The sequence below is a fragment of the Chaetodon trifascialis genome, chromosome 5 (genome assembly GCF_039877785.1).
Source record: "Chaetodon trifascialis isolate fChaTrf1 chromosome 5, fChaTrf1.hap1, whole genome shotgun sequence".
In the NCBI taxonomy this organism is placed as follows: domain Eukaryota; kingdom Metazoa; phylum Chordata; class Actinopteri; order Chaetodontiformes; family Chaetodontidae; genus Chaetodon; species Chaetodon trifascialis.
In genome coordinates, this window is record NC_092060.1 from 22,072,466 (window position 1) to 22,097,871 (window position 25,406).

General features: G+C 42.2%; 1 protein-coding gene across 8 annotated transcripts in view; it reads right to left on the bottom strand.

The window, feature by feature from the left end:
- The window catches only part of diaph2 (diaphanous-related formin 2), a 377,012-nt gene that overhangs the window by 278,476 nt on the left and 73,130 nt on the right, over window positions 1-25,406 (bottom strand). For all 8 annotated transcript variants that reach the window (XM_070962307.1, XM_070962304.1, XM_070962305.1 and 5 more), the window contains one exon: window positions 910-1,049. In XM_070962307.1, coding sequence (XP_070818408.1) covers window positions 910-1,049 — 140 coding nt within the window. The remainder of the gene's footprint in view (window positions 1-909; window positions 1,050-25,406) is intronic.

The window sequence follows — 25,406 nt, forward strand, 5'->3', positions numbered from 1 at the left end:
TGTTTAGATCCTCTTGAGATAAGACAGCAGTCAACACCTTGCATTCAAATTTGTCCACTATGCAAATGCTGCTCAGCACAGGAAAAATACACCTTGTGCTTGTCTTTGCACTTTGTCACTTAGTCTGAGCTTTGATGAAAATCCACTGCTTTGCGCTCCACCACAAACACAGCTCAGTGGTTCTTCAGTGCAGTCAGGATGGCGTCTGTGTTCACAATACATGGCATGCCAAGTGCTTCTGGTTCATGTACCGTACATACATAAGACACATTTCTTTTTTCTTTTTTTTTTGGGGGGGGGAATCAAAGAGGATCAAAGAAAAAAAGTTTCTTTTTTACATTAAAATACGTGAATTTTCCCTCAATAGAGAAATCATCTGTCTCTTTGAAGTCATGATTCCACTTCAAACAATCGCAAACAAAACCACACGTTTTCTGAAAAACTAGTTTATCGAGACGATGCTGAGTCTGGTCCTTCCAGCTCCCTTTCTGCTTGAAAGAATGAGTTGCTGCCATTATTTTCTTCACTAACAAAGCTGCATTAAGGAGACAAATAGGAGCCTGAATAGAGTGAAATGTATCCGGCTGTGAATACCTGTTGTGCGTGTTAGTATTTTGTCCAAAAGGATTCTTTAAACAGCAGCGTCTGGGAGACACAGCGATGTTCATCCTAATTATTTTGGGACTGTAAAATCTACTTTAACTAAAACTATAGAAACAGTAGTAGCAGTAAACAAAAAAGGAGCAATTCAAAGCAAGATATCTTGATTTTGAGGAAAATTCTATCATCATTCCAATAATAAGACACTCAAAAAAGTGCTTTGGGCTGTGGTATTTGCAAATAACATTGAAAAAATTCCCAGATGCGAGGCCCAGTGTGCAGTGTGCGAAGAAAGCTCGAGTTACTCACCTGACGGGGTTACTCGTGAGAGACACTCTGAGGGACTCCAGGCAGTTGAGCAGCTTTTCCTCTGTGATGCCTGAACGCAGCTCATGGACATATTCCTGGGATGAAAGTGTACACTCATGCTTGCTGTTTCTTAGTCCACCCTGAAAGCAAAATATCAACAGGGCAGTTATTACATTACCATCCTACACTATGACCTCAACACCTACGGTAATGTGATTAAAAAAAAACAATCAATAACAACAGAAATCTGTGAACACTGTTGAAGGACATCCATGTATCAGTTGCGTTATTCATCTTCCTGAATACATACTTTAGTAATGTTAATGAACAATTACAGGCAAAAAAACAAAAAATTTACAATAAGTCAGACCACTGAGAACAGACTCAACAATGCCATGAAGAGGACTTTGGATTTCAAAGGGAATATCTTCTGCTCCCAGTTGTTGAGACTTGTTTTGACTTAAAGTCTGGGTTATCACTATAGTTGCTTTCGTCAACGAAAACTCTGACTAAATATCATCGTCAACGAACCTTTATCATGGGACGAAAACGAGATGAGACGCAACGTAAATGCTGGTCATGTGACGATAACTATAACTACATATATAATGCAATATCGTTGACGAATAAAAACGAGACTAAATGTGGTTTACAAAATAAAAACTATACTAAAATGTCTCTTCATTTTCGTGGACTAAAACGAAACGAGATGAAATGTTCCAGCGTTATTTCGTCTCGTTTAGTCACGTTGTTATTATTATTTTGCAGTATTTCTGTTTCCCGTGTCTCACTTCATGGGCTGTATCAGATCGCACTGCGCAGTCGCAGGCGACTTCACGGCATTAGTTCCCACTCGCACCGTTATTTAAAAGATGCAGCAGACACACAGAACGGGACCGATGGCCGGCCAGCCAGCTTCGGTTGGTAAAATAAATATGTTCAGAGTGAAGAGCCTCTTCGTGTCTGGAATGGACGTATTCTTGAGTCTATAAGGTAACAATATAATAACAAGACAACCTTGTTTGAATTGTGAAATGGGTTTGGCTGAAAGAAAATTTTGGTTTCGTCTACACTACTAGATACTATATTGACTGGGTTAAATAGAATTGCATTACTAAAAAGAGACTACAATTTTCATTGACTAAAACTAGACTAAAATATCATCAGTTTTCGTCGACTAAAACTAGATGAAAATAGTCACGGATAATTCTGACTAAAATAAGACTAAAATGCTCAGACTTTTTTAGTCGACTGAAACTTGACTAGACTAAAAAGAGCATGAACGTGACCAAAACTGATACAAACTAAGATGACAGCTTGACACAGACTAGACTAGACTAGACTAAGACTAAAATTAAAATAGGTCACCAAAAACAACACTAGTTATCACAAAGGTGCTCATGATAGAAACTGATTAAAAACATGATTTAGGAAAACAAAGGATGAGTGACGCTCCAGAGGTGCGTTGGCCAATCCTGCTTTTCTCAATCAGCCAGCACTCTAATGATGGACTAAACTCTCAGAGAGCCGAACACAGGCTGTATCTGTGGCAGCTCCTGCTTGAAGCAAATGGATTCTTCTGTATAATCTCCACAGAGGGCTCTGGGGACATGTTGCTACACTGATGCTTACACAATGAGACTACATATTGGCAGCAATACACGCACTTACGCCACAGCAGGAAAACACACATTTACACACTCTCCCAGCACACAGTGAGGGCAACATTGTGCATTACATTGAGCTTACAGCTTGATTCCAAGGTTGATTGAATCTATTGTAGGTCTGACATTGTTTCCATGCAGTCCAGCAAACGACATCAATTTTGAGGAATAGAAATAAAGAAAAGGCTCTGCATGCAAATTTATAAATTTTACCACATTATCTGAACTCCCATTACAAGCTCCAAGAACAAACCTGTGTTAAACTAGCCATTTTCCAGTTCTGTTGTAGAATGAGCTATATTGCAGGTGAGGGTTGAGTCAAGGTACTAGACAAAACAAAATTAGAAAACAAGCTGCAGAAACAGCATCGCATATGTCTGAACCAGACTGCCAGACGGAATCATCTTCACTGTGTTCATCCCTGGACTGCTGGTTCCCCACAAAGTGAGCTGCGCTAATAGGCAGTTTGGGAAGTAATAAGCTAGCTCATTTATCTGGAGAAAAGAGAGGCCTGCTGCTCTCCTACAATGCACAGTCATGAAAGAGCCCGTTTTTTGGTTGGAAAAAGCAGAGGAGTCTAAAGATCGCCAGCTACCAATAATCTGTGTTTTGGGAGTAAACCGAGTTCATAGTTTGATTGGCAACATAATGATATTTTGATCGTATAAAGCTGATATAAAATCAACCCGCGGAGGTGATTTCTGCAAAAACCAAGTCGGAGTGGTGCCTCTTCCACAACTGCTATCTAAATTGCATTCAATGTTTCAAAGTGGAAATGTAAGCACACACAGCTCAGTGCCTTATTTTTATGAGTATGACATTTTGTAAGCAACACCAAAACACATGTAAACCAGGATCTGCTAATGCCATTTTCATTACACCATTCCTTTTGTTATGCATAGATGAAACATTAGCATTTTTTCTGAGACTGTATTGGTCTTCATATGCCAAATTGTTTTTTTATTTATCTGTTGTCCTTTAAAACCTGATGATGACTTGTCTGTTTCATTTTGTTGCCTTTGAGAAGCACTCTGTAAAATGGATTTTAAAAAGTGCTCTATAAATAAACATTATTGTTATTATAATATCCTTGCCTAGCATGACTTCAACCATTTTTTTCTGCTATTGTGGTACTAGCACAAGCAAAATCTCAAAGCAAGTTAAATCTGAAAGTGTACTTTCAAATAACGGTCTAGTTTTCCAAACTATAGTTTGATTTTGTAATAAATCCATTTTCTGTGCTTCAGTCTTCTTTATCTGTCTCACCTTGATCTATACGAACACTTACGCCATTCATCTTCTTCTCAAGCACCGTTGGGTGAATGTGGAGGAGTGACTGGCTTAGCTTTTATCTGACTGAAGGTAGTTATTAGGCCATGGGGAGAGGTAAGAATCCTTCTCATTACTATCAAAATTTTTCAACTATTACCTACCACGAGTCTCTTTGTTGCACATTTCTCCCTGACACAATTTATACATGTTTTTTGTATAAAAAAAACGACTATGAACGGTGGGACTAAAAATAAAAAATAATAAAATTGATAACCCCAGATATACTGTATGTGAAAGCTCAATTAGACAGAGGAGAAACGGAGATACTCCAGATACTTAACAAAACCCCAGAGTGAAATGTTGGGACTTTGAGTTTGCAAGGTACAGCTTAGACGGTAGAACTGTCTTTATAGCAGCTACAACCATAATGCTTACATGTTTCTGCTTGTTTAAATACTTAAATCAGTGAGCTTTTAATCCCTGATTCACAGTGCTTATTTTTTGAAGCACTCTATGAAAAGTTCATGTCATTCTTGTTTGACTCACTTTTGGAAAATGCACTGAGGAATTTCATCCTAAATAGTCAATGAACTGTGACTGTGTGTGTGTGTGTTTCCCTGTGTCTGCCACAGCATGCAATTTCTTTCTTTAGACTCTGAATTGTGAAGCCACAATCTACTTTATTAACTTTAATATGTACACAGCTCAAGTAATTAGCATTTTTAATCTTCCGTTGTCTCACTAAAAAGGGTTCTCAAATAGGGCATGTGCAACCAAGGTACAGTATGCCTCCAGGGGTTACTCCAAAAAGAAGAAAAAAAAGATGTGGGAGAACATTCTGAATTAATGTCATGATATGATAATCAGCCAATCCAGGCGTAATGAAATTATTGTAGGCTCAGCAGTTAGCTAGGTCTATTTTAAAGGAGCTTTTTTTTAACATCTGGCCAGACACAACAGATGAAAAGTAACCTTTTAAGGCTAACTTTGGTGAATGCAAAACACCTTTTTTTGCTGACAAGTGAACGCTGTCCCTGTCAAATCAGACCAAAACCAGGCAAGTATATAGTTATTGTACACGGACACCAATAACAATAGGGTTTAAATGTCAAGATGTCTCTCACAGAACTACAAAGCAAAATTCCCATTTAGAAGTACCATTTGCCAATACTATTCAAAGTGGCTATGGCAAGAAGATTTATCAACAGTATGAAATCCAAAAAACACATTCTGGACATGTCTAGACCGGTAGCTTGCCACCACTCTGCAGGGGACCGCTAACAGGCCAGTCAACAAAAACTACCCGTTCAGAGTTCCTTCAAAGGAAAAAGTGGAGATTAGGGGTCGAATGTGTTGTTATGTCCAAATGCTGGGACGTGCTTCGAGCCTAATCTTTATTTTGGTTGTGATACCCACTGTCAATATAAAAACACTATGCTGTGCAAAAGACTTTTGAGACCCCTGGTCTCCACTCTGAACTTGTACCTCATCTGTATCTGGATCATGAGGCAGCTGCACAGATGCCCCTTTCAGCACAAGAGTGTTCATTAATTTAAAACACTTAGTAGAACAGGCCTATAGATCCTCAAGAGGGGATCCTTTCCTATTGAGAACACCGACACTACAATCTCCATTATGCAGCGGGGCTCATGCTCCCTGGACGGGGATCTACAAAAGTCCTGGAACCAGAACTACTTAAACAGCTGATGGAACAGCACATCACATGTGTCCACTGCAATCATGCCAGGAATGCTGGAACAAGATAGACTGGATCTCAATGTTCCTTGTCCTCCGAAAGGCACGAGGAAAAAGATAAACAACAATTGGTATTTATATTCTGAGGCTGAACGTTGTTGGGTGACTGTAATCTGCTGCTTGTCTTCTGAAAATACCATTCTTGATTGTTGCACTCACCAGTCAAATCACAAACTCTCTTTTTGCTGTGGAGAAGGCTACGGTTTTCAAAACTCAGCGCTGTCTGCAGAGGCTCGGTTTAGATGAATAACAAATGCTAAAACAACCGAGTTGGGTAGACAGTGGAGAGGCGATATGTCAGCAGTGGGCTGAATAAAGCTTGAAAGATAATGGCAGGTGAGATGTATTAAAGCCACAGTGGTGGGTTTCATGCAAGTCTGAAGACCAATCGCTCGCCATTTGGCCGAGGCTCGACTTCAGTGGCGTTGGAGCTTAATGAAATGTACTCAGCGGCAAGGACAGCTTGCAGGCATGAGTGAGAACTCAAGTTCCAAATTAACTAAAACTTAGACCCCACTGATAAAACTTTAACATTCAACAGTAAATATATGCACTTTTAGCAGAGAAATCAGTCATAAACAAGATGGAGAATGTACTGTATGAGAAAAAAGGAGTTTCAAATGTACACTTCTTACATCACTGTGACTCCACTTTTGGATATGGCTGATTAGCCGACTGCATTTTCAGAATATTACTCCCTCAATAATACATTGGCCAGTGAGAGGGAAGTGCATCACCCACTTTGTATCTATGTTCTTACCTCTCAGTGGTTCCCAGCAGGCATACCACTATGTCCAGAAAAGCTAGAGCTCTGGTTTCACCGCATGCTCTGACCTCTGGAAACCGAAGACACTGACCATAAACTGCTTTTTTGTGACCCTAGCCCAAATCAATGGAATCCTTTGGGATAATATCAACATTACACCACCAGACTGGCAGCAGAGAAACAATCTGAGGATTAGAGGGAGAGGGCATTACCTGCTGGCTACAGGGTGATAGAGTTGTCCCCTTCAGGCTCACAAAAATGGCCAAGAGAAGAAAATGGTCAAAAAGAGACCCTAGAGAAAGGGAGCAAGGGAAGATGGAGGGATGAGGGGCAGGGGGATGTTGTTTGGGTACCGTGTGTCAAGGTAGTAAAGGAAGCAGAGGGGGTATGTGGGAGAAGAAAAAGTAGGGGCTTGATACAAAAAGAGAGAGATCGACGATGGGGGAGAAAGGGCAGTGCAGAGATAGAGCATCAGGAGACACTGCAACCTCAACAGTAGAGGACAGACACAGCCTTTTGACCACAGCCTGGAGCCTCATCTCCTGCCGCTTATTGAATCCCCTATTTGTCGATAACAGTATTTCCTGCCAAAGAAAATAGTGCTGGGAGCAATTACTTCAGCGAGCCTGTCAATTTCATTTTGGGGGGTTAGGGGAGCATTGAGGCTCATTCCCTCCTCCTCTATCACCTCTGTCTCCCTTTCTCCATGCCATGGGGAGTGACTGAGTGCTGTGCCTTCTATCGAGGGCAGGGCAGGGAGACAATGCCAAGGCGGCTGCACCTCCACATGTCATCTTCACCTGTAATGAGCCTATAACAAGCTGGCAGCTTACTCAGTGCCCAGTGCTCGGCAGACTCAGGCAGACTGATGGATACATTATTCAGCTTCTTTGTCAGCTTACTGGAAAACTGCATGGCGGCAACGTGTCTGGCCTGGAAGCCAGAGCTGGGAGATAGCTGATTGCCACTGCCTCTTCCATTCAGTCTGCCTTGCTAGCTCTTCCCCTCTCTCAGACACATGCACATTCAATGCGATTTTCTGAACAACATCTTCCCAACTCTGTTCTCTCCTGTGTGTGATGAAGAGGTGCAATTAGCAAGTGACGCAAGAACAGAGGCCGAAAAGTGCTTTTCTCTGTAATTCATCACAACATGAGATTAGCATGCTACCATGATTTTTTTAGATGACCAGTATGAAAGTCACTCAAAGCTTTGAGTCTGTGCAAGCTTCCCTTGCAGCAAAGTCATGGCAGCAGTGTATTCATCTGAATGCCTTTTATACAAGCACACAGATGTTACACTATCAGCTTATTCTGACATTCTGAGGCTGTACTTTAAGGAGAATCAAAAATTTAACAGCCAAGACTGTAGTGGAACTGTACACAGAAAGAAATCCCTGCAACTCTGTCTATGTACTGATTTGTTTACTTGAATTTCTCATAGTTTTCTTTCACTCTGACAGAGAATGATGGCGTTAAAACACTGCTTGTGTTACTGTTCTGAATGGCACGGTTTTGTACAGAAGCCATTTGTAATTCAAACGTCTTCATCCTAATTCAAGGTGACCATATGAACATATGATCAAAAATGACATTGGCTTGTGACTGAAGAGTGATATGGAAGAAAACATTCACCACACTTGATGGTGTGATTGTTACAGAGCAGCGAGCTTGCAAGGCCATTCTTGAGGGAGAGGTAAATGCAATATTTTCATATAATGCCAACAACACTGTTCCTGGGAGGTAATGAATCAAAACATATTAAGACACACACCTCAGTCCCATCCCACACTCCCAAAAAAGTCGTAGAGAAAAAGTTATGGAGTAATGAAAAATCTAATTACTCCTTCTTTGTGTGTAATTAATGAAAATTACTAGAGCACCCTACTGCTCTTTGTAAAAATAATACAGATACAATCTGCGCAATTAGTGCATATCATGCTGTATGATAGCCACGTAACAACTTAATTTCCTGCTCATTAGGGGTTGTTAGATTAGTTGAGAAGAAAGATAACACAAGAATGGGTGAAAGACTACAGACAGGTAGATCCAAATGTCATGTGTCTCACCCTTTCCCTTATGATGCACACATGACCTATGAACAACAACACAACTGTGCACGGAATTAAGGTTTGCAGCGACGAACACACACACACACGCACAGGATAGATGCTGTATAAATGAGCAATCCCACATTTAACGCAATCTAAAGTTTGGCATGTGTCGGTGGCAGCAGTGGTAAAGGTCAAAGGGAACACGGATCAGTTGAGATGCCGGTTGGCTGGACAATGAGTTTTCCCCAGCCCCCCTTAAAGGACAGAGTCCTGCCGTCGGCAGATAAGACATTTCATCTAGCCACCAGGGCGCAGGGCTCCCAGCTCAGTGGGGGATTTCCCACCAGACCATGTGGCCAAGCATTTCACCCTTTTCTCTCCAATTCAGTCTCTTTACTCCTCCTTTTTTTCCTCCGTTTTTTTCCTATCTGTCTGTCGCTGTCTCTCACTCTGTCCACAGTGAGGTGTTTTTAAACCCTGGGTGACAGCTATGAAAAAACGCCTGTGTATCTGTACCCATCGGGGGCTTTTTCTTCTTTTTGTGTTTATTTTCCTCCTCTGTCTTCTGCCTGTTGTGGTCCAAAAACAAAATCTAGAGACAGATTTATTCTCTCATGTCTGCCCAACTACAACTCGCTGATAACACAGACACAATTAGGGCAACAACATTCTCTCAATAATCAGGCTAGTGGCATTGCATCTCTTGTGTCCAGGCGAGACAAGCTCAGCACAACAGAGAGGCAGGGTGAGAAGAAAACACGAAAAGAAACAATGAGGTATTAGGCTGGAAACAGCTTGAAAATAACACTGCAGGGTTCACTTTTGTAAGAAACACTGGGCAGTGGCCAAGGCATCATGGTGTTTGTGTTCTTATGTGTGTGTGCGTGTGCTGATCCCCAAGGTCCGAGGCAAGAACACCCAGTGATAACAGCAACCACAAAACCTGAGGATATTAAACAATTCCACTCCCTTTTCATTTCAGCACAAAAATGTCCACAATGGTTTGTAACAGTAATTTAATTACAAGCAGGAGTATGCTGCTTCCATATTTATGTGTGGTGAGCGTACGTGTACGTGTGGATACATAAATACATTGAAAGGTCAGATCTACAAAAACATAAAAAAAAATACGGGGCAGCTCAACCATGGGGCTGAATAGATATGAGATTTATTTATTCAGAACTGGAATTTATACAGGAATATGTTTTTATTAAAGAAAGGCCATGTTCTTATAAATGGATTTTAAACTTTCAAACAAAACAGAAAGGAACAAGCCCCCCCCCCCCCATCTAAAATGTACTTATCATGCAGTAATGAATAAAGGATGCGTCTGTGCTTACAGAGAAAGCCTTACATGGCTTCACACATCAACACATTCAATGACAATGATGAACAAAGAAGTAATATGCATTCCTTCAGCCCCATCAGGAATTACTAGATCTGGACAGCTAAATAAAAGGCAACAGATTTTTGTCAGAGGCTGCATTGCAAATAATAAAAATGCTTATCAGTCTGTCCTGATGAATTGTATGTTTTTCATGGTGCAAGAGATAATATTCAAACGGCTAAAATATTCAATGTGATTACAACAACCGATCAACAAAGAAATTCCCAGCTGCATTGTGTTATATGGCAACTGCTTGGCAAGTGTTGTGGTAACAATAAGGATGGAAAATACGGCTCTTTATCCTGCAGCGCTTTTGCTGCAACCTTCCACCAGTTAAATCTTGCCAAAGTCAAAGTAGGAGTCAGTTCAAGGTTAACTTGTTTGTGATACTTCCACTTTGACCCTTAGCAAGCAAACAACAAGCGTGAAATGGCCAACCACCTCCTTTTTCTTTCACACTTTTAACTTTAGCCTGACCCATGCCAGTTCAGGCTTTGATGAAAACACACGCACACAGACACGCACACACACACACTCACACGCCAAACATGTGCTACTGGCCGTGCCCCTGATGTGGACAAGGGGAGGGCAGGCCAACAGGCATCGTCAGCAAACTCCCTTGGCTTTAATCCCACTGAAAGTCGACCGGCAATATACCATCATCAGTGTTTCAAACAGCAGCTGAAAGATGTCCACAATAACAGAAAATCCAGTCAAGGAGAGCTGGAATCTCCATCACTGCACCACCCAAGCAGTCCACACCAGCAAACCGGGATTAAGTCGAACCCAAAGTCTGCTTCCTGGCTATGTGGAAGTGACACTCCAAAAGTCCAAATGAAGCCAAGTAACTGAACCCTTTTGAACTGAGGGGACTATAAGACGGGGTTCAAATGTTTAAATTGTATGTCAAAAAGAAAATAACATCAATAAAACACAATCTTGAACACTCACATAACCTGTAATGAACAACTTCAGACTGAACAAAAGTGGGAAATCACATATATATAGGTGCAAGAGAGGGAGGGGGGTGGTGGGGAGCCACATATGAATGAAATGACATGTTGGCACATCAGAAAGATCCATTTGAGCAACATACAATGAGTAGAACAAAGAGGACTTCTGGACAGAGATAAATTATTGCTGCAAGAACCAATCACTCATTTTTTTTTACCAGTGCTAAAGGAGATATCATGCAAATAGCCCCATACTGACTTAAATATATTAATATATGTAAATATTCCTCAATCATTTCCTCTCTTAATTTTGATGGTGAGGGTATTGTCCATTAAAGTTTAAACACATTGCACAAGATTTCCACAGTGCACCATGCTTTATTCATGCTACCTTCATTGAATAAAGCATGCTGTGCTGGTTGGTTCTGGATAGTTGCCACGAGCTTTCAAGATCATGTTTCATTGATATCATTTTCTTTTTGACACACAAGCTTTAAAAATCTATCTTCCAGTCTCCTTAACTTAAATGGGCTGCTATGGCTCAGTTACTTGGATGTATTTGCGTTAAGTGAGTGGTTTTGGGGTTTCGGTTTCACACAGCCGGGATGTAAACTTTGGTTTCGATGCTTGATTCATTGATTAAATCATGGCGTATTGAGGAAAAGCTGTGCAGTGTGCTTTAATTCTGATGGACTTGCATTGAAGCTTGCGGTGGTGTGCACCTCGCAGGGACAATGTTATCAATTACCTATGTCGGTCAACACTGACACGTAGCACATACGCTTTGCATTCCAGTGTAGCCATACTCAGAAATAGAGCTATTAGTAGCATCGTGTGTTTCATCATTTTGCAGTGTGGTCACAACACACCATGCAGTTGGTGAAATTTTTCCTCCGCCTTTAACCCATCCTGGTCGTCCTTCCTCCGCGGCAGACCAGGAGCGGTGGGCTGCCATCCGACCGGCGCCCGGGGACCCAGTTTCCTTTGTCACTATTGGTCAGGTGGTGATCTTCTTCAATGTTTTTAGTGGGGGTTCTTTTAAGGAGAAGACCCCAGGTGAACACGGGGAGAACATGCAAAGTCCACACAGAAAGGCCCCTTTCCTCAAGCTGCAGGCATGGTGGAGGACACACCCCCAGCGCCCACAGTGGGAATCGAACCCGGGACCTTCTAGCTGTGAAGCGCCAGGGTTGCCTCCATTCCATCGTGCCACCAGATGACCCAGATGGGACACAATCCCCAGCTCCAGAGGCTGAGGCCTTATCCATTAGGCTACTCGGTCATTACCCAGTGGGGTATGGGATGGGGTAGATGAGAGCTTACACTGTAACATCATTGTTGAGAGTGGGGTAATAGTGGGCAGCTATTCTTAATTACTGTGCAACAAGCCTAAGACAAAACTTTTGATGGTTACAGTAACTAATGGATATGTTTTGGAGCTTGTGCATGATCTGCTGCTTTAAGAGGGAAGAATTTAGGCTGTGGAACTTTAATGTCTCGAGCCACTTGGGTCAGAGCTTTGGTCTTGCCCTATTGATTCTCACGGAGCTGCAGCAACTTGGACAGAGCACACACCCCGAAGCACACATGCATACAGTACATACACAGCTGAGCACACTGTGGGTGTCACAGATTGTTAAAAAATGTACCCAAATTTAACTCAATTAACTTCATTACTTTTTTTTAAATAATGCAATGCATTTTGGGGTGTATCTTTAACTTAAGGACATTCGTGCCACGGCTAATTAATGCCTGACAAGAAGGAATGCTGTAAAGCCTGAAACATAAAACTCTGGTGTTTGTGTGTGTGTGTGTGTGTGTGTGTGCGTGCGCATACATCACTCATGCCTTTGTATGTGCACGCTTGTGCGCCTGTGTTCGTACATTTACGTTTGTGAGGTTATGTTTGTGTGCGTGGTGCAGAGTATTCCTCTCAGCAGTTCTCCCTGTGCTTTGCAGGACTCATGTCTGCACTGAATTTCAATGACACCTCTATAAAGATAGGAGCAGATGTCAGGCAGCTCGCTGAAAGTCAGGTAGAAGAGAGTGAGAAAAGTAGAGTGAGTAAAATCGAGTGCACACCAGCAACAGAAAGAAATCTTAAGTCGTGTCTATTTGCAGCAGTGTAATACAAGAAATGACTATGATTTATTGTAAAAATATAACATAAAAGAAAGCATGTCTGTGAACATAAAAAAGAAAAAAACTCTGCAACAGACTGACAATCAGCTTATGGACCGGTTTTTGTGAGCTGAAGTTCCAACAATAAGATCATTATGGAGACTTATGGATTTTTTTTCTCCACTAACTCAACCTAAAAATAAGCCCTTGCACTGACTCACCCACACAGCTTTCAAGATAATGCACTACACTCCAACCACTCACCAATCAATTCAAGGTCAGCAGGTGGCTCGATATTGTCCCAAAAGTTCCCCGAAAGCACAAAGACATGAGGTATTTTACATGCAGATGAGGCGAGAAAGTACTCAAATTTCTGCAGTTATATGAAAGTGACAAATAATGACAGAAGAAAACTTGAAAGACATGTCGAGCCATCATGGCTCTTATTTCCCCCTAATGTACTCCCAGTATCACAGTGGAGGGGGTTATCAAGTGAGCTGTTAAGCAGGTAAAGTCACACAGGATCTAATTTAGGTTTTCACTGAGGTCTCTGCTGCATTGATTGCAATGTGAAGGCCTAATGAACTCTGTACTCTGCGCTCTGTGCTCTTGTTTCCTGGTCTGGGAGCTTGGGTGTGAAGCCAAGAAAGAGCTGCAACTACTGCCTGAAAGTTACCAAAAAAAAGGTTTGAAGATAGGAAAACAACACTGAAACAATGAATAAATGAGCAAGAAAACTGACACTGCTTTCTAATGTGTGTTCTGTTTTATGTTCCTTTGTCCTTCTTCGCCGACCCTCTCTATAAGGGATAAATCATACATTGGGCGAACACGCTACGGGTGCAAAAGGTCCAGGTTAGACTGAGACTCTCCTCTCCTGCTTTGTTTTCCCCAGTGATTCAGCTGAATAACAACCCCGGTGTCGAGAATAAAAAGCACTTCAATTACCTTTGTTGACTTAAAAAGTTGCGAGAGATTATGTGTGTAGACACAACGTGAGGCAACAGATCACGAGCAGAACCCTCAACCAGAGAGAAAAGTGGGTTTAAGTTTGTCTAGTCGGTCTGAGGATGCACGACTAAGCCTGAAAGCTAATAGAGCACTATAAAGGGATTGAGAGCGATAAGAACAAGGGATATTACATATTGGTTTGCTATCTCACATGCTCTGGGTATTTCTGAATAGTTTACACGCACACAGCCAAAAATGCAGACACTCAGTTAGTTCTACATTGGGTCTCTTTGTGGTCCAGTTAGTAGTTTTGTTGTAGGTGTTGGGTGGTGTAGTGTCATTTCTCAAAGGCACAGACCTTTAATAGGCTCTTTACCTCTGTGGAAGACTACGCTGAAATTCTCAATGGTTTGTCAAATCAGATCAGACCTTGAAAACAGCTTCACAAGCAGCCATCTTTATTTCAGCTGCGAAAAAGAGCAACAAGGCAAGTATGGGTGGCTAAAGATCAACTCTGTCTCCCCTTCTTGATGCAATGCTGCACCTACTGAACTCGTGTCACCATGGTGGCAGGTCATTCACCGTCTTCAGGGTCTATATAAAGCATGCTGCTGTCAGAATTTGGGATGACAAAGCAAAGCCTCTGCTTCTGTCTCTGCCATTTTCACCAAAGTTTACAGCTCTGTCTGGCCCTCATCTGACAACACCGAGTTGGAGGAGTCGATTGGCCTGCTGCACCTGCTCCGTAACTATAGATTCTTTGAGGCAATCCACAAGATCCCTGCATTTATCTGAACAGCTAACTTATCGTGCACTGTATCACCGCCAGAGAAAGCTACTGTATGTCCTAGGTCAGTCAAATAACTGTGATTTTTGCATGTGGTTCATATGATTAGCTGAGGTGTGTAACATCACAGATTGGTTCCAGCTTTGTTCCTCCCCCTGTTTTCACCTCTTGCTCTGGGCCCTTTGTTGAGATTCTGTGCAAGGTCAGTCAGAATCTATTAGCTTAGCCTTGGCCCTATGCCCCTACCATGGAAGGGTGCTTGAGTGGCGAGTAAAACCCTTACATGACCTTGTTGTTTTATTGGTGTCAGGGGGGTGTTCTCGTTTCACATCCAGCCCACTAAAGTAGGAAACCTGTGTGACATATAACAAGTTGTAACCCTAATTCTATAAGTGCAGGCAGACGTCTGACCTTCTCCGTCACTCCTTGATTATGCTGGTCATCCTGATTCACTTGACACATTTATCCATTTCTACAGCTTAAGTATGCAGGCCAGCACAGCCAAAGCAGATCCTGTGCCCATAGAAGAAAAGGTACTATTTGTAATGATCCTTACTTAACCTCTGCTACTGAAATAATGCACAATCTTACCAGTACAACACACAAAACCCACTACCCATCATTCTTTGGTCATCCTCTCTAACCTGAGAGCAAACGGCCAAGAATGTGCAACACATAACAAAGAGGAAAAAAAATAGGCAGGACAAAAACTGGGCTCAGGTAAACATGATTTGGCAGGGACATTAATGATGTCCAATCCCTACACAGGTTCTCTGGGCAGATTCTGATGGAGGGGACAAGCATGATTTACGACAATGGTAGTCCAGGGAGAATAGTGATGGGTCTTGCCAGAAGCAGAATGGCTGGTATGCGAGTGTGTTTGTATCTGTGTTCATGTGTTTACAGTGCTGAACCTCAACTTGGACAGGATTGTAAATGGGAGTAGACTGAGCTCCGAACAGGTAAACAGACATGAATGTGCACACAAATACCCACACATACACACAAGCACATGCACACTCACAAGAAAAGGCTCTGCATTTCCTCAACCTCAAAGCAGTGGGTTGGGTACATTGGATTTAGTTATTATTTCCAGGGCGGTCAGCTTTGATCTCCTTCTCATGTCTGTATTGGGGTCGTCTCATCTCTAATAACCACAGATATATTTCCTCTCCTCTTCCCTGTTAGCTAGATAAATAGGATTTCAAATTGTCTGGTGCTACCCCATCAGAAGAAAAACATGATCTATGAAATATCTTCCCATGAAAAACCCATACTGAGAGATTATCTTCTCATCACAGAGACAGCACAGCTAACAGATAAGGGTGAGAGAGGTGATCCGTGCTGAAAGGGAAACACATTGTGTATGTGTGAAGGAGCTGGAAGCATGTGTATGCATGTGCACGGCTGTGTCTTTTTATGTGTTTGTGTGCACGCAAATAGAAAAACAGCAAAATAGATTTAGAGAGAAAGTAAGAGCAATGCAGTGCCAATGTGATTTCGGCCGTTTATGTGTTTGTCTCAAACCTAAGGGGGCTCCCCTTCTAATCAAGCATTATTGGATGCATTCACATTGAGGTCTCAGGAAACAAAAACAGTTTCTTCTAATATCCACACTATTACTTTGTCTCCATCGAGAGGCTGCGGCCCATTCAATAGCAGTAGAAATACCTATTCATCAAGGCGTCTGTGTCCGGGCCCTGCCTAATAACAGATGGAGAGATCTTTAACTGCCTGTAAATGAAGGCTCCAAACTTGAGAGAAAGCACATGCATCAGCAGAGCAACAGCTAAACGAACTCTCTCCCAGGTTGGGCTTGACTACTCCAACAAAGCAAGATTAATTTGCCTGTTGAATTGAGGCCGATGCCCCAGCGATGGCATGCTGCCTGGCTGATGTTGAGGTGCAGCGGTGCCTCCCATGCACCAGAAACGCTGGTATAATGTCAACAGTGCAGCATTACAGGGAAAAGATGAAACTGGCCTCCACAGCTTTAATGAGAAGATGAGAAAGTACAGGTCTTTTTCTGGCTGAGGAGATATTACGCTCTGACCACAGACCAAACATACATTAGACAGATGTCTGTAGACACATGTAGCTGGAGACACAGACAGTAAGAAATTAGTGGTATGGGAAACAGTGTCCAAGCACCAAACCCATACAAATATTAAGATTAATAAAGACTAAAGCAATTACAGCTTTGTTCAGGTGCTATGGCACAAGGGACAATTTAGACTGCACTCAGTAAAAGAAGATCATTATTAAGCGGACCATTAGCAAAAGATTAATTAAAAAGATATTGCTAATACAATATCCCTGAACTATATCAACATTAAAATGAACAGTAGAACAGTTGTGCTGTTCAACACAATAAAAATCAGGAATACAGGCAACAGAAAATGTGACCTTGGGTGAATTAAATTCTTAAATACGAGGATGAGATGAGGGTGAAGCTGGCGAGACTCCAGAATGGAGCCACTCGTCCCAACACACACATACACACACGCGATGTCAATGTGTTTGTCTTCACATGTGTCTGTGAGCTAAACTATGAGAGACACTATGAAGCTGTACCATCTCAAGCAGAGGCCACTATAGTGCTGGCTTCCTTTTCTGGCCTCTTTTTTTCCCCACCTCTGACAGGTGTGACCTTTCGGCTGTGCTGGTAGCAGCCACGCTCGCCCCCAGACAGTAGGCCTGGATTAGTCACCATCTCTGAGGATTGTGGCGCCTTGCACGAATGCGCATGTGAGGCCCAAGCTCTCTCCAGCATGGCCGAAGGGCCTGCGATGAAAAATAGAACACCTAATGCCTGGAGATAGAGACATTCATCAAAGACCAGGGCCCCTGCCTGCCTGCTTTGTGTGCTGCCTCCTTATTCTCTATTCAGTCCTGAGATGCAGAAACAACTCACTTATTGGAGAGTCATAAAAGAGAGATGGGGAGTTTTATTATTATTGCTATAAGAATGTAATTTTATTTCTAGACCTTTTTTCCCCCCCGAACAGTGCCTTGTTTCTTTACAACCATTCCAATGCTTCAAGTGATCTTTCATGTTTAGAAGGAAATAAGGATATCACAGTCTCATGAGAGTAGACATCAACAGATGGATGCGTATGGAGCGTCTTCAACACTTGATTCGGCACAGCGGGATGCCTCTATTGGCCACCTTTTGAATGACAATTGTAGAAAGACTACTGAGAATACCAGGAGGGGGCCAAAAAATACCCTGGGAAATGGTAGCGATGCCAACTGGCACCGAGCAGCCAGACCAGTTAACCTCTGCAGTGAACTGCTAAACCCTGGGGTATGGCCTGGTAATGACATCTCTTCTTCTATGTCCATCTCCGCATTCCTTACTGCTGATCCTGGCAGGTCACAGAGGAATACTGCGGTGGAAGCTCATGCCAATATATGACGTGACACAGGGAGAGAACGCTTTCTCTAACATTAGTTAGCATGACACTGGGAAGGGGGCAGCTATAGAGATTTTCTTTTCTATAGGAGTTTTGCACAGCCTTGGAGACATACTAATTTAAAGCAAACTTACAGAGCAAGGAATGCAGACAGCTCAGAAACACACCTCATGCATTGACAATATGCACGCCAACTCTCATGCAGTGTGAATGTCATCATTCAAAATATCTACCGCTCACAACTTCCAATTGCCATTTCAATCAACAACTGGGAATGAGCTGCAAGATACCATTGCCTTACAAGTTCTCGCTCCTTTGACTGTCGTGAAAGGCTTGTTACAAACTGCCCTGAAGGAAACCAATTTGCTGCTTTACATAATCCTTGATTTCAGGTGGAATGTGCTATTACTGTGGCCTTGATGCCTCACTTCGTTCACTACTTCCTTTGTGTTGCATTTATGTACACTGTATTGTACATGTTCTAACATGGGAAACATATATATTTCTTAACGTGAAAGAGCTTAGAGATGATTTTGCACCGCAATGGGACCTTTGTCGCTAAATGAAGGATAAATAAAATAAAATAAACCATTTGCACTCTTCTTATGGAATGGAAGTAATGGGTTCGAAAAAGCTATGTTGACAAGCACTGGCCCAAAAGACTGGGCTTCTTGCATTAGGTGAAGGTGATTTTTCACACAAGGCCTGCACATAACAAACACAGCAGACTATGCCAAAGGCTAGCCGGCAGGATTTCAGATGCACACACACCATATTTCTCAGTAACACCACAGCTCCAGGTGCCTCGTGGGGCCACTGCCTTCCTTCATCCTTCCATCTATCCACCCATACCGCTGTCTCTCTGATCCTCAGCTTTCCTCTCTCCCAAAACCTCAGGTTTAGATGGGCCTTCAGTGTGAGAGCTCCTGCTGTCATACATACTTGTTGGAAGAGCAAGAGGAAAAGGAAAAAAAAAATAAAAAATCAAAATGAGGCAATACTCAAACAATAGTTCAGCAGTGCAACAATCCAGAAGAAAAACCTTCCCCCCGATTGTATAGAGTAAACAACCCATGAAGAGGAACTGCAGAAGTGTAAAAGTATTGTTACACTAATAAGAGCAGATACACTGCAATGCTGTTTCATGTCCCCAAATGTGTCTGTTTGCTCAAGTGACTGAACATTGCATCAGGCATGTAGATTGTGTTTGTGTACGTGTCTTTGTGTGTGCGTTCTCTGCCAATGCCAAGGGCCTCTCAGACGTGGGGGGTAAAACGCTCTTTGAGAATGGGATTTAGTAACACACAGGCAGCTCTGGCATGGCTGCTTCAAAGCGGAGGCAGGCAGAAATTCCTTCTGTACATGTGTGTGCTCAGTGTGATTGTGCGCACATTTGTGTGTGTGATGTGCGTTTTCTCATGGATAAACCCACTGCCGCTCCAAAGGAAGTTCATCCGAAGAGCTTCCCATGGCAGCACTGCCACACAGCATTGTGGAGACAAAGAACATGCTTGGATGATTTCTATTATTACAGAATGTATGTTCAACAAGGAAATCAGACAACAGGAGCATGAGCGGGTGGGCAAAGGCAGCGAGGATGGGGGTGGGGTGGGGGGGGTGACTAGGTGAGGCATCATCAGAGTGAGTAATCACACAGCATCTCCGGTTTTAGTGAACTGGTAATTTCTCCGATGCAGATTTTGTCTCAAGATGACTGCATTAGGGGGAACTCTATGAGAATACATGACAGCTTTTCTCTAATGTAATAAAGACATAACAGATGCAGGAGGATTTCAGCAGTTGAGTGCTTTTCAGCACGGCACAGACACAGAGTCACCCACACAGATACTTGAACACATGCATGTTCATATGTTCATGCATGCGCACAGACACACACACATATATAGATACATATACACATATAGATATATACAAACCAACACCTGTATTCAACCACATGTTCAGCACCATTCATTATTTTGTATATCAAGCGACTGATTTAGTTGCATATGAGGAGACAGAAATAGTCGCATATTTTTCCAGTGATGCATCTCGAAACACACATACGGCACTTCTTCAACAAAACATTTCAGATGAGCGGCACAAGCCACTGGTATCTGACTGAGAATCATGCCAGACTGTAATAGAACATGAACATATTACTTGACCCAGAATCACTCAGCGTTTCATCTCATTCCATTTGGTTTAGTTGACCGTAACTGTCTGGTTCCACTGGCCTTGCCAGCCACCAGAGACTGATATGCCTCCTCCAAGAGACTGATGAGTAGGCTACGATTGCTCAAACTTCTGCTCAGTAGGCTACTCTCTGCCAGACAGCCAGCCACCGCAGCCAGCCAAGTTAGAAGATTTATAATTTGATCTGAAAATTAGTTATCTAAATTTGCTGGTGACAGGGACAGGATTTTATGATTTTTCCATATAGACACTTTTCTGGGCTGCCTGAAGACTGACAAGGAAAAAAGTGAAATGAAGGAGTCTGCCAAGATGCCAACCATAAAATTCCATCAGCCAGAGGACTTTACTGCTCCAGGCGCTTGCCCAATGGGCAACAAGAGTCAGACAGATAGACACAGAGAGAGAGACAGCTATGAGGAGGAAACAGATGAGAAAAGGAAGAGGATTTACGATGGGTGACGGTCTCCTTTTAACCCCAATATTTGCTAAGAGGAAAAAAGGATGGTGAAATTACATTACCCGGGCCGCGATCAATAACCACAAATATTAAATAGCCCCTGAGTCTTGCCTATACACATGGCTTTGTGTGGAGCATCACCACTTAGAGGTAGCATTAGCTGGTGTAGTGATAACAGACGTGTTCCTGACGCAATCAAGTGCTACTGGGCATCATGGCCCTGCCTTAACTTCATCTTTCACGGGTCGCGAGCAAGATACTATAAAACCAAAAGCACAGAGTCAATACTAATGAGAGGAGACATATTCCAAGTGGAGCTGGTGACAGCGAGTGTATCAGCAGCCTTTCCCACCACTATCTGCCTATCAGTGGGTGAGCAAGGCCATGCTGGAGATTAGGTTTCAAGAGAAATGCGGTGAGTGAGTATGACTTGCCTGTCACTGCATCTACAAACACCTCAGAGAGTTGTCACAATAACGGAATTTTTGTTTGGAGGGATGGTGGTAGCAGTGGGAACAGAGCACAGAGATAAACAAGAGTATAGGCTCAGCTGTCAGTGCAGATGTGAATCGGGACAATAGATTATCAAATCTAATTCTACATCAGCAGAGAAACATCAGTACTACAATTTGTTCTGGATATCATGATCAGCAGACGATTATGCAGCCTTAAATATTCCACTTAATATTCCAGGTTTTCTTTTCGGCTAACCCTCACAGAATACATTTCTGTTTGACCCCACTCTTAACACATCTGCCATAAAACCAATACCAGAATCAATTTGTCACCACTCAACATGCACAAGCAGAAACAAGGGCTCGAAGCAGCTGTTCTAACCTCTGAGCTGTGTCTATTTTCACTGCCTTATCCATATTTAATTTTAACTCATGCGACACTTCATATTGACTGTGCTTAATCACGCCATAGCACAATCCACAGAAATACAGACTGGCTAATTCTTTTTTTTTTTTTTACCCTCCAACTCTCTAAACACGCTGTAACTTTGCTTTTAATTTTTAAGTTCCTCCCCGAAGTATTTTCTCCTTCTAACAGGAGAGCAAGTCTTGGATGATTAACATGCAAAAAGGTGCATTCAACTTGCTATGCACCAGTGACAGCAATAATGTCCCGCCGTGGACGCAAAATCCCTGGGGTTTAATCACCTCAATACAAAGACTCGAAAGGAAGAGTGCATCCTTATTCTGAGCAGGAGTAACATTAGCTCAGTCAGGCTAAGACAAGCATCACATTCATGGACTAACAATGGAACCAAGTGCTGTGGTAAATTGGCCTGTATAAGCCCCATAAACCATTTCAGATAATGCGCAACTGGTTAGTGGGCAGACATAATGAGGTTTATCGCATTGTAAATGCACACAATTGGCCCTGTTTGGTAAAATACGATGAATGCACACGAGCACTGGGGTGTGAACTTCTTTAAGCGTCTCTGAGAATTGTGGGATCAGCGATGTCAATGTGTGCTTTCGCTAAAGCTATCATTATCCAACATGCAAGATGACTTAAAAAGCTTAAGTCATTTATCTTCGAGTGCATACCTCAATCAAAAGTCAAGGACCCCGCCACCCTCTCTGCTCTTTCTGCTTGGTATCGACAACATTTGGCATTTTTAATGAAGACTTCCTCGAATCCCCTGGATCTGAGAGAGCTTTACTCTATTTCCCGTGGTGAGGGCTCAGTGCCGGCATGAGTGAAGTAAATGCTGCTTCCCAAGTGGCACCCTGAGAATGCACCTGGACTCCTTAATGGAGACACCCACACTCGAACAATGAAGTAATTGACAAGTATCCTACAAAGCTTTTCAGCTTGGGCTCTATTTGAATGTGATGACAATAACAACCAGAGGGAAAAAACATACAATAGCAGATAAACAAGTGTCTGAATATTAATGTCGCACTTAGCAAGATCTCTGGCCCGGACAACACTATCAGAAACATCCAGGCCAATTAATTAGAGAACGGGATCTGACCTTCTCGGTGCATCCGCTGTAGTTGTTTGTTGATAGGAAACAAGGACAGATTTGCTCATTTGAGATTAGAGGGGTGGGGGGTAGAATTAATGGCTCTTTAATACTGGATGGAATTAGGATGCATTTGTTTAATGCTGGGCAAAAAAAGGCAGAATAAGGCCGATGACTGGCAAAGTGACATATTACTCAAACCACAGAATTTACAAAACATACCACACCAACGCACTCACAAAACATAATGCCCGATGAGGAGAATGAAAAAGCCAGACAGACAGTACTGAGACACAGCAGATGCCACGTACAAACACAAAGGCGTCTATCATTTTAGAGCAAACATCAAATTTACGATAGATACTGCGATTAACCGATCATTTGAACTCAAGGCATTGACAAATTGGTAAAATTTCAAAGAGGGCACTGATCCCAAACCATCCTCAAGACAAGAATGAATCAAACAATACTATTGGAGAAGAATTGCTAACAACCTGACAATTGGGAGATGCTTAAGTCATCAACCATCAATCAATCAATTTTTTGGGGGTTTTTTTTGGTTTTTTTAAGGTAAGAGTAGCTCACTGATGGTGCCATACATTAGAGGAATCTTAGTTTCATCGTGCAATTGTGATATCAGGGTTGGAAACGGTTGCAAAATGAAACATTTTCATGCATCTTCATTAACCCTGACACAACTTGAAAACTCAGTTTTGAAAGCCATTGTTTTTTATTCCAGTATAGAGTTCAAATTCAAATGTCTGCAAATTATTAAAAGGGATCAATCTGTTGCATTGCCTGTGCTCAGCTATACTGTCTGTTCATTCATGGACACTGTGGAGCAAATCAATATTTCCAGACATGTAAAAGGAGGGAACAGATTCCAGCTTTTACTCACCACTATTGACAGCATAGGTACCCCATAGTGTTCACATACCACGTCATGAAAGAGAAAACAGGTCTGCCAACATACAGCAGCCACACTTCCTCTTGTTCCATATGTGCATACTGCGCGTGTGTGCGCGTGTGTGCGCGTGTGTGCGTGCGTTCGCATCTGTATGTGTCTGCACTTGCACACATTCAAATTCCTGTTCACAAGCGTGGTTATGTTCACTGTGTGCATTTGAAAAGATGACAGGTGGTGGGAGGGTAGTAGATCTTTTGAGACTTGTCACAGTGTTCCAGTTTATGAGCCAATGACAGGAGACACACACCCATCCACATCAAAGTTTATTACAGTTCATCACCTCCCCACCTGCAGTGTAATGACATTTAGCCAATCCTATAAAAATCCCAGGAAACCTGTGGGTATAAATCAATGCCTTTCCACCTTTCCAGCTGCTGCTCACATCCATTATTAAAGCTTCCACATCATTTTCAATAGAGTATGAGTGCTCCTATGACAAGCATGTGCACAGGTATGTATTTATGCCTGTCTTCCCCCAAATCTGGCTCGGGAGACCAAATAAATAGACATTAATACACAGACGCTGAACACATACGCATACAGACACACACAAACAACACACCATACTGTAGCAACTCCCAAAACCCCCCAGCCCCGTGGAAAAAAGGATCAGTGTGTATCTCAGCTGACAAGCAGTTTACATAAAATCCCATTCGTTTCATCTAGGCAACCCTGGTAAGTGTATGGTTTGTTGCAACCTGGCACAGGGCTGCACCAGCTCCACCTGTCTGGGACTGGGGTTTATCTGTCTCAGAAAAAAAGTTGTCCACATCTGGCAATTTCCATTCCTCTCTCACTTCCCTTATGCCTAATCAGATACAGATGTAATGCTTAGATTGAGTCCAAAATATGGTGTAATGACAGATGCAGTTGCTGTGTGTGTGTGAGCCCGCTTGTGCACCTGCATACATGTGCAAATATGCATGCGTGTGTGTATATGAAATGAGGGTTTTTGGCGAGTGGTTCTTAATGCAGTCAGTGACTACCCTCTGCAGGCAGGCTGAGAGAACATCAGGCTGGCAGAGTAACAGAAGAAGACTGGAGAAGAAAGATTATGTGAAATAAGAAGAGTACGGTTGGGATTTCAATGTTGATGTACAATCATTTTCCAAACAAGAAAAAATAACATTTGGCATAAGATTGGTTTCAGTTTATTTTTGATTATTAACAGTCATTCATCAACAGCATTTGCTGCGATGCCTGATGGCTGCTGGTATTATTTTCCAAAGGACACATTTTGAGAACCATTTACTCAATTGATGATCTCCGCGCTGCTTTTTGACTACTTACTGAAACCATTATTTAAAATGAGCCATCAGAGCAGACAAGCACATTATCAAAGGGGAAATATGTTTTCATTTTTCGTATTGTACACATTTCGTTGTTAAAAGGAAACATGTTTTCCTGTGGCAATCTGTGTCTCAAGTGCAGCTCATTTCAGGCATTTTTCACACTTAGCACATTCTGATGTAAATATCTGTGCCTTCCAAATATAATACAAATCTCTGAAAAATGATGATACCCTTCATTATAATCAATTCTGAGCTACTGAATAGAAATTGACATTGGTTGAATTGTGGTTATGATGGTTTTGTTAATAACACAATCAAAATGTCAAGGACCAAATCAAGTGACATAACAGAATTCAGTCTTCATTCATTTGGCAACCTGAATCAGGGCTGCCTGATACCTGATTGCTCAATATGACTATTTCAGAACACGCTGCATGTCTTTCAGCGCACACTATTGAAGGAATAGCTCAATTTCGTACAGA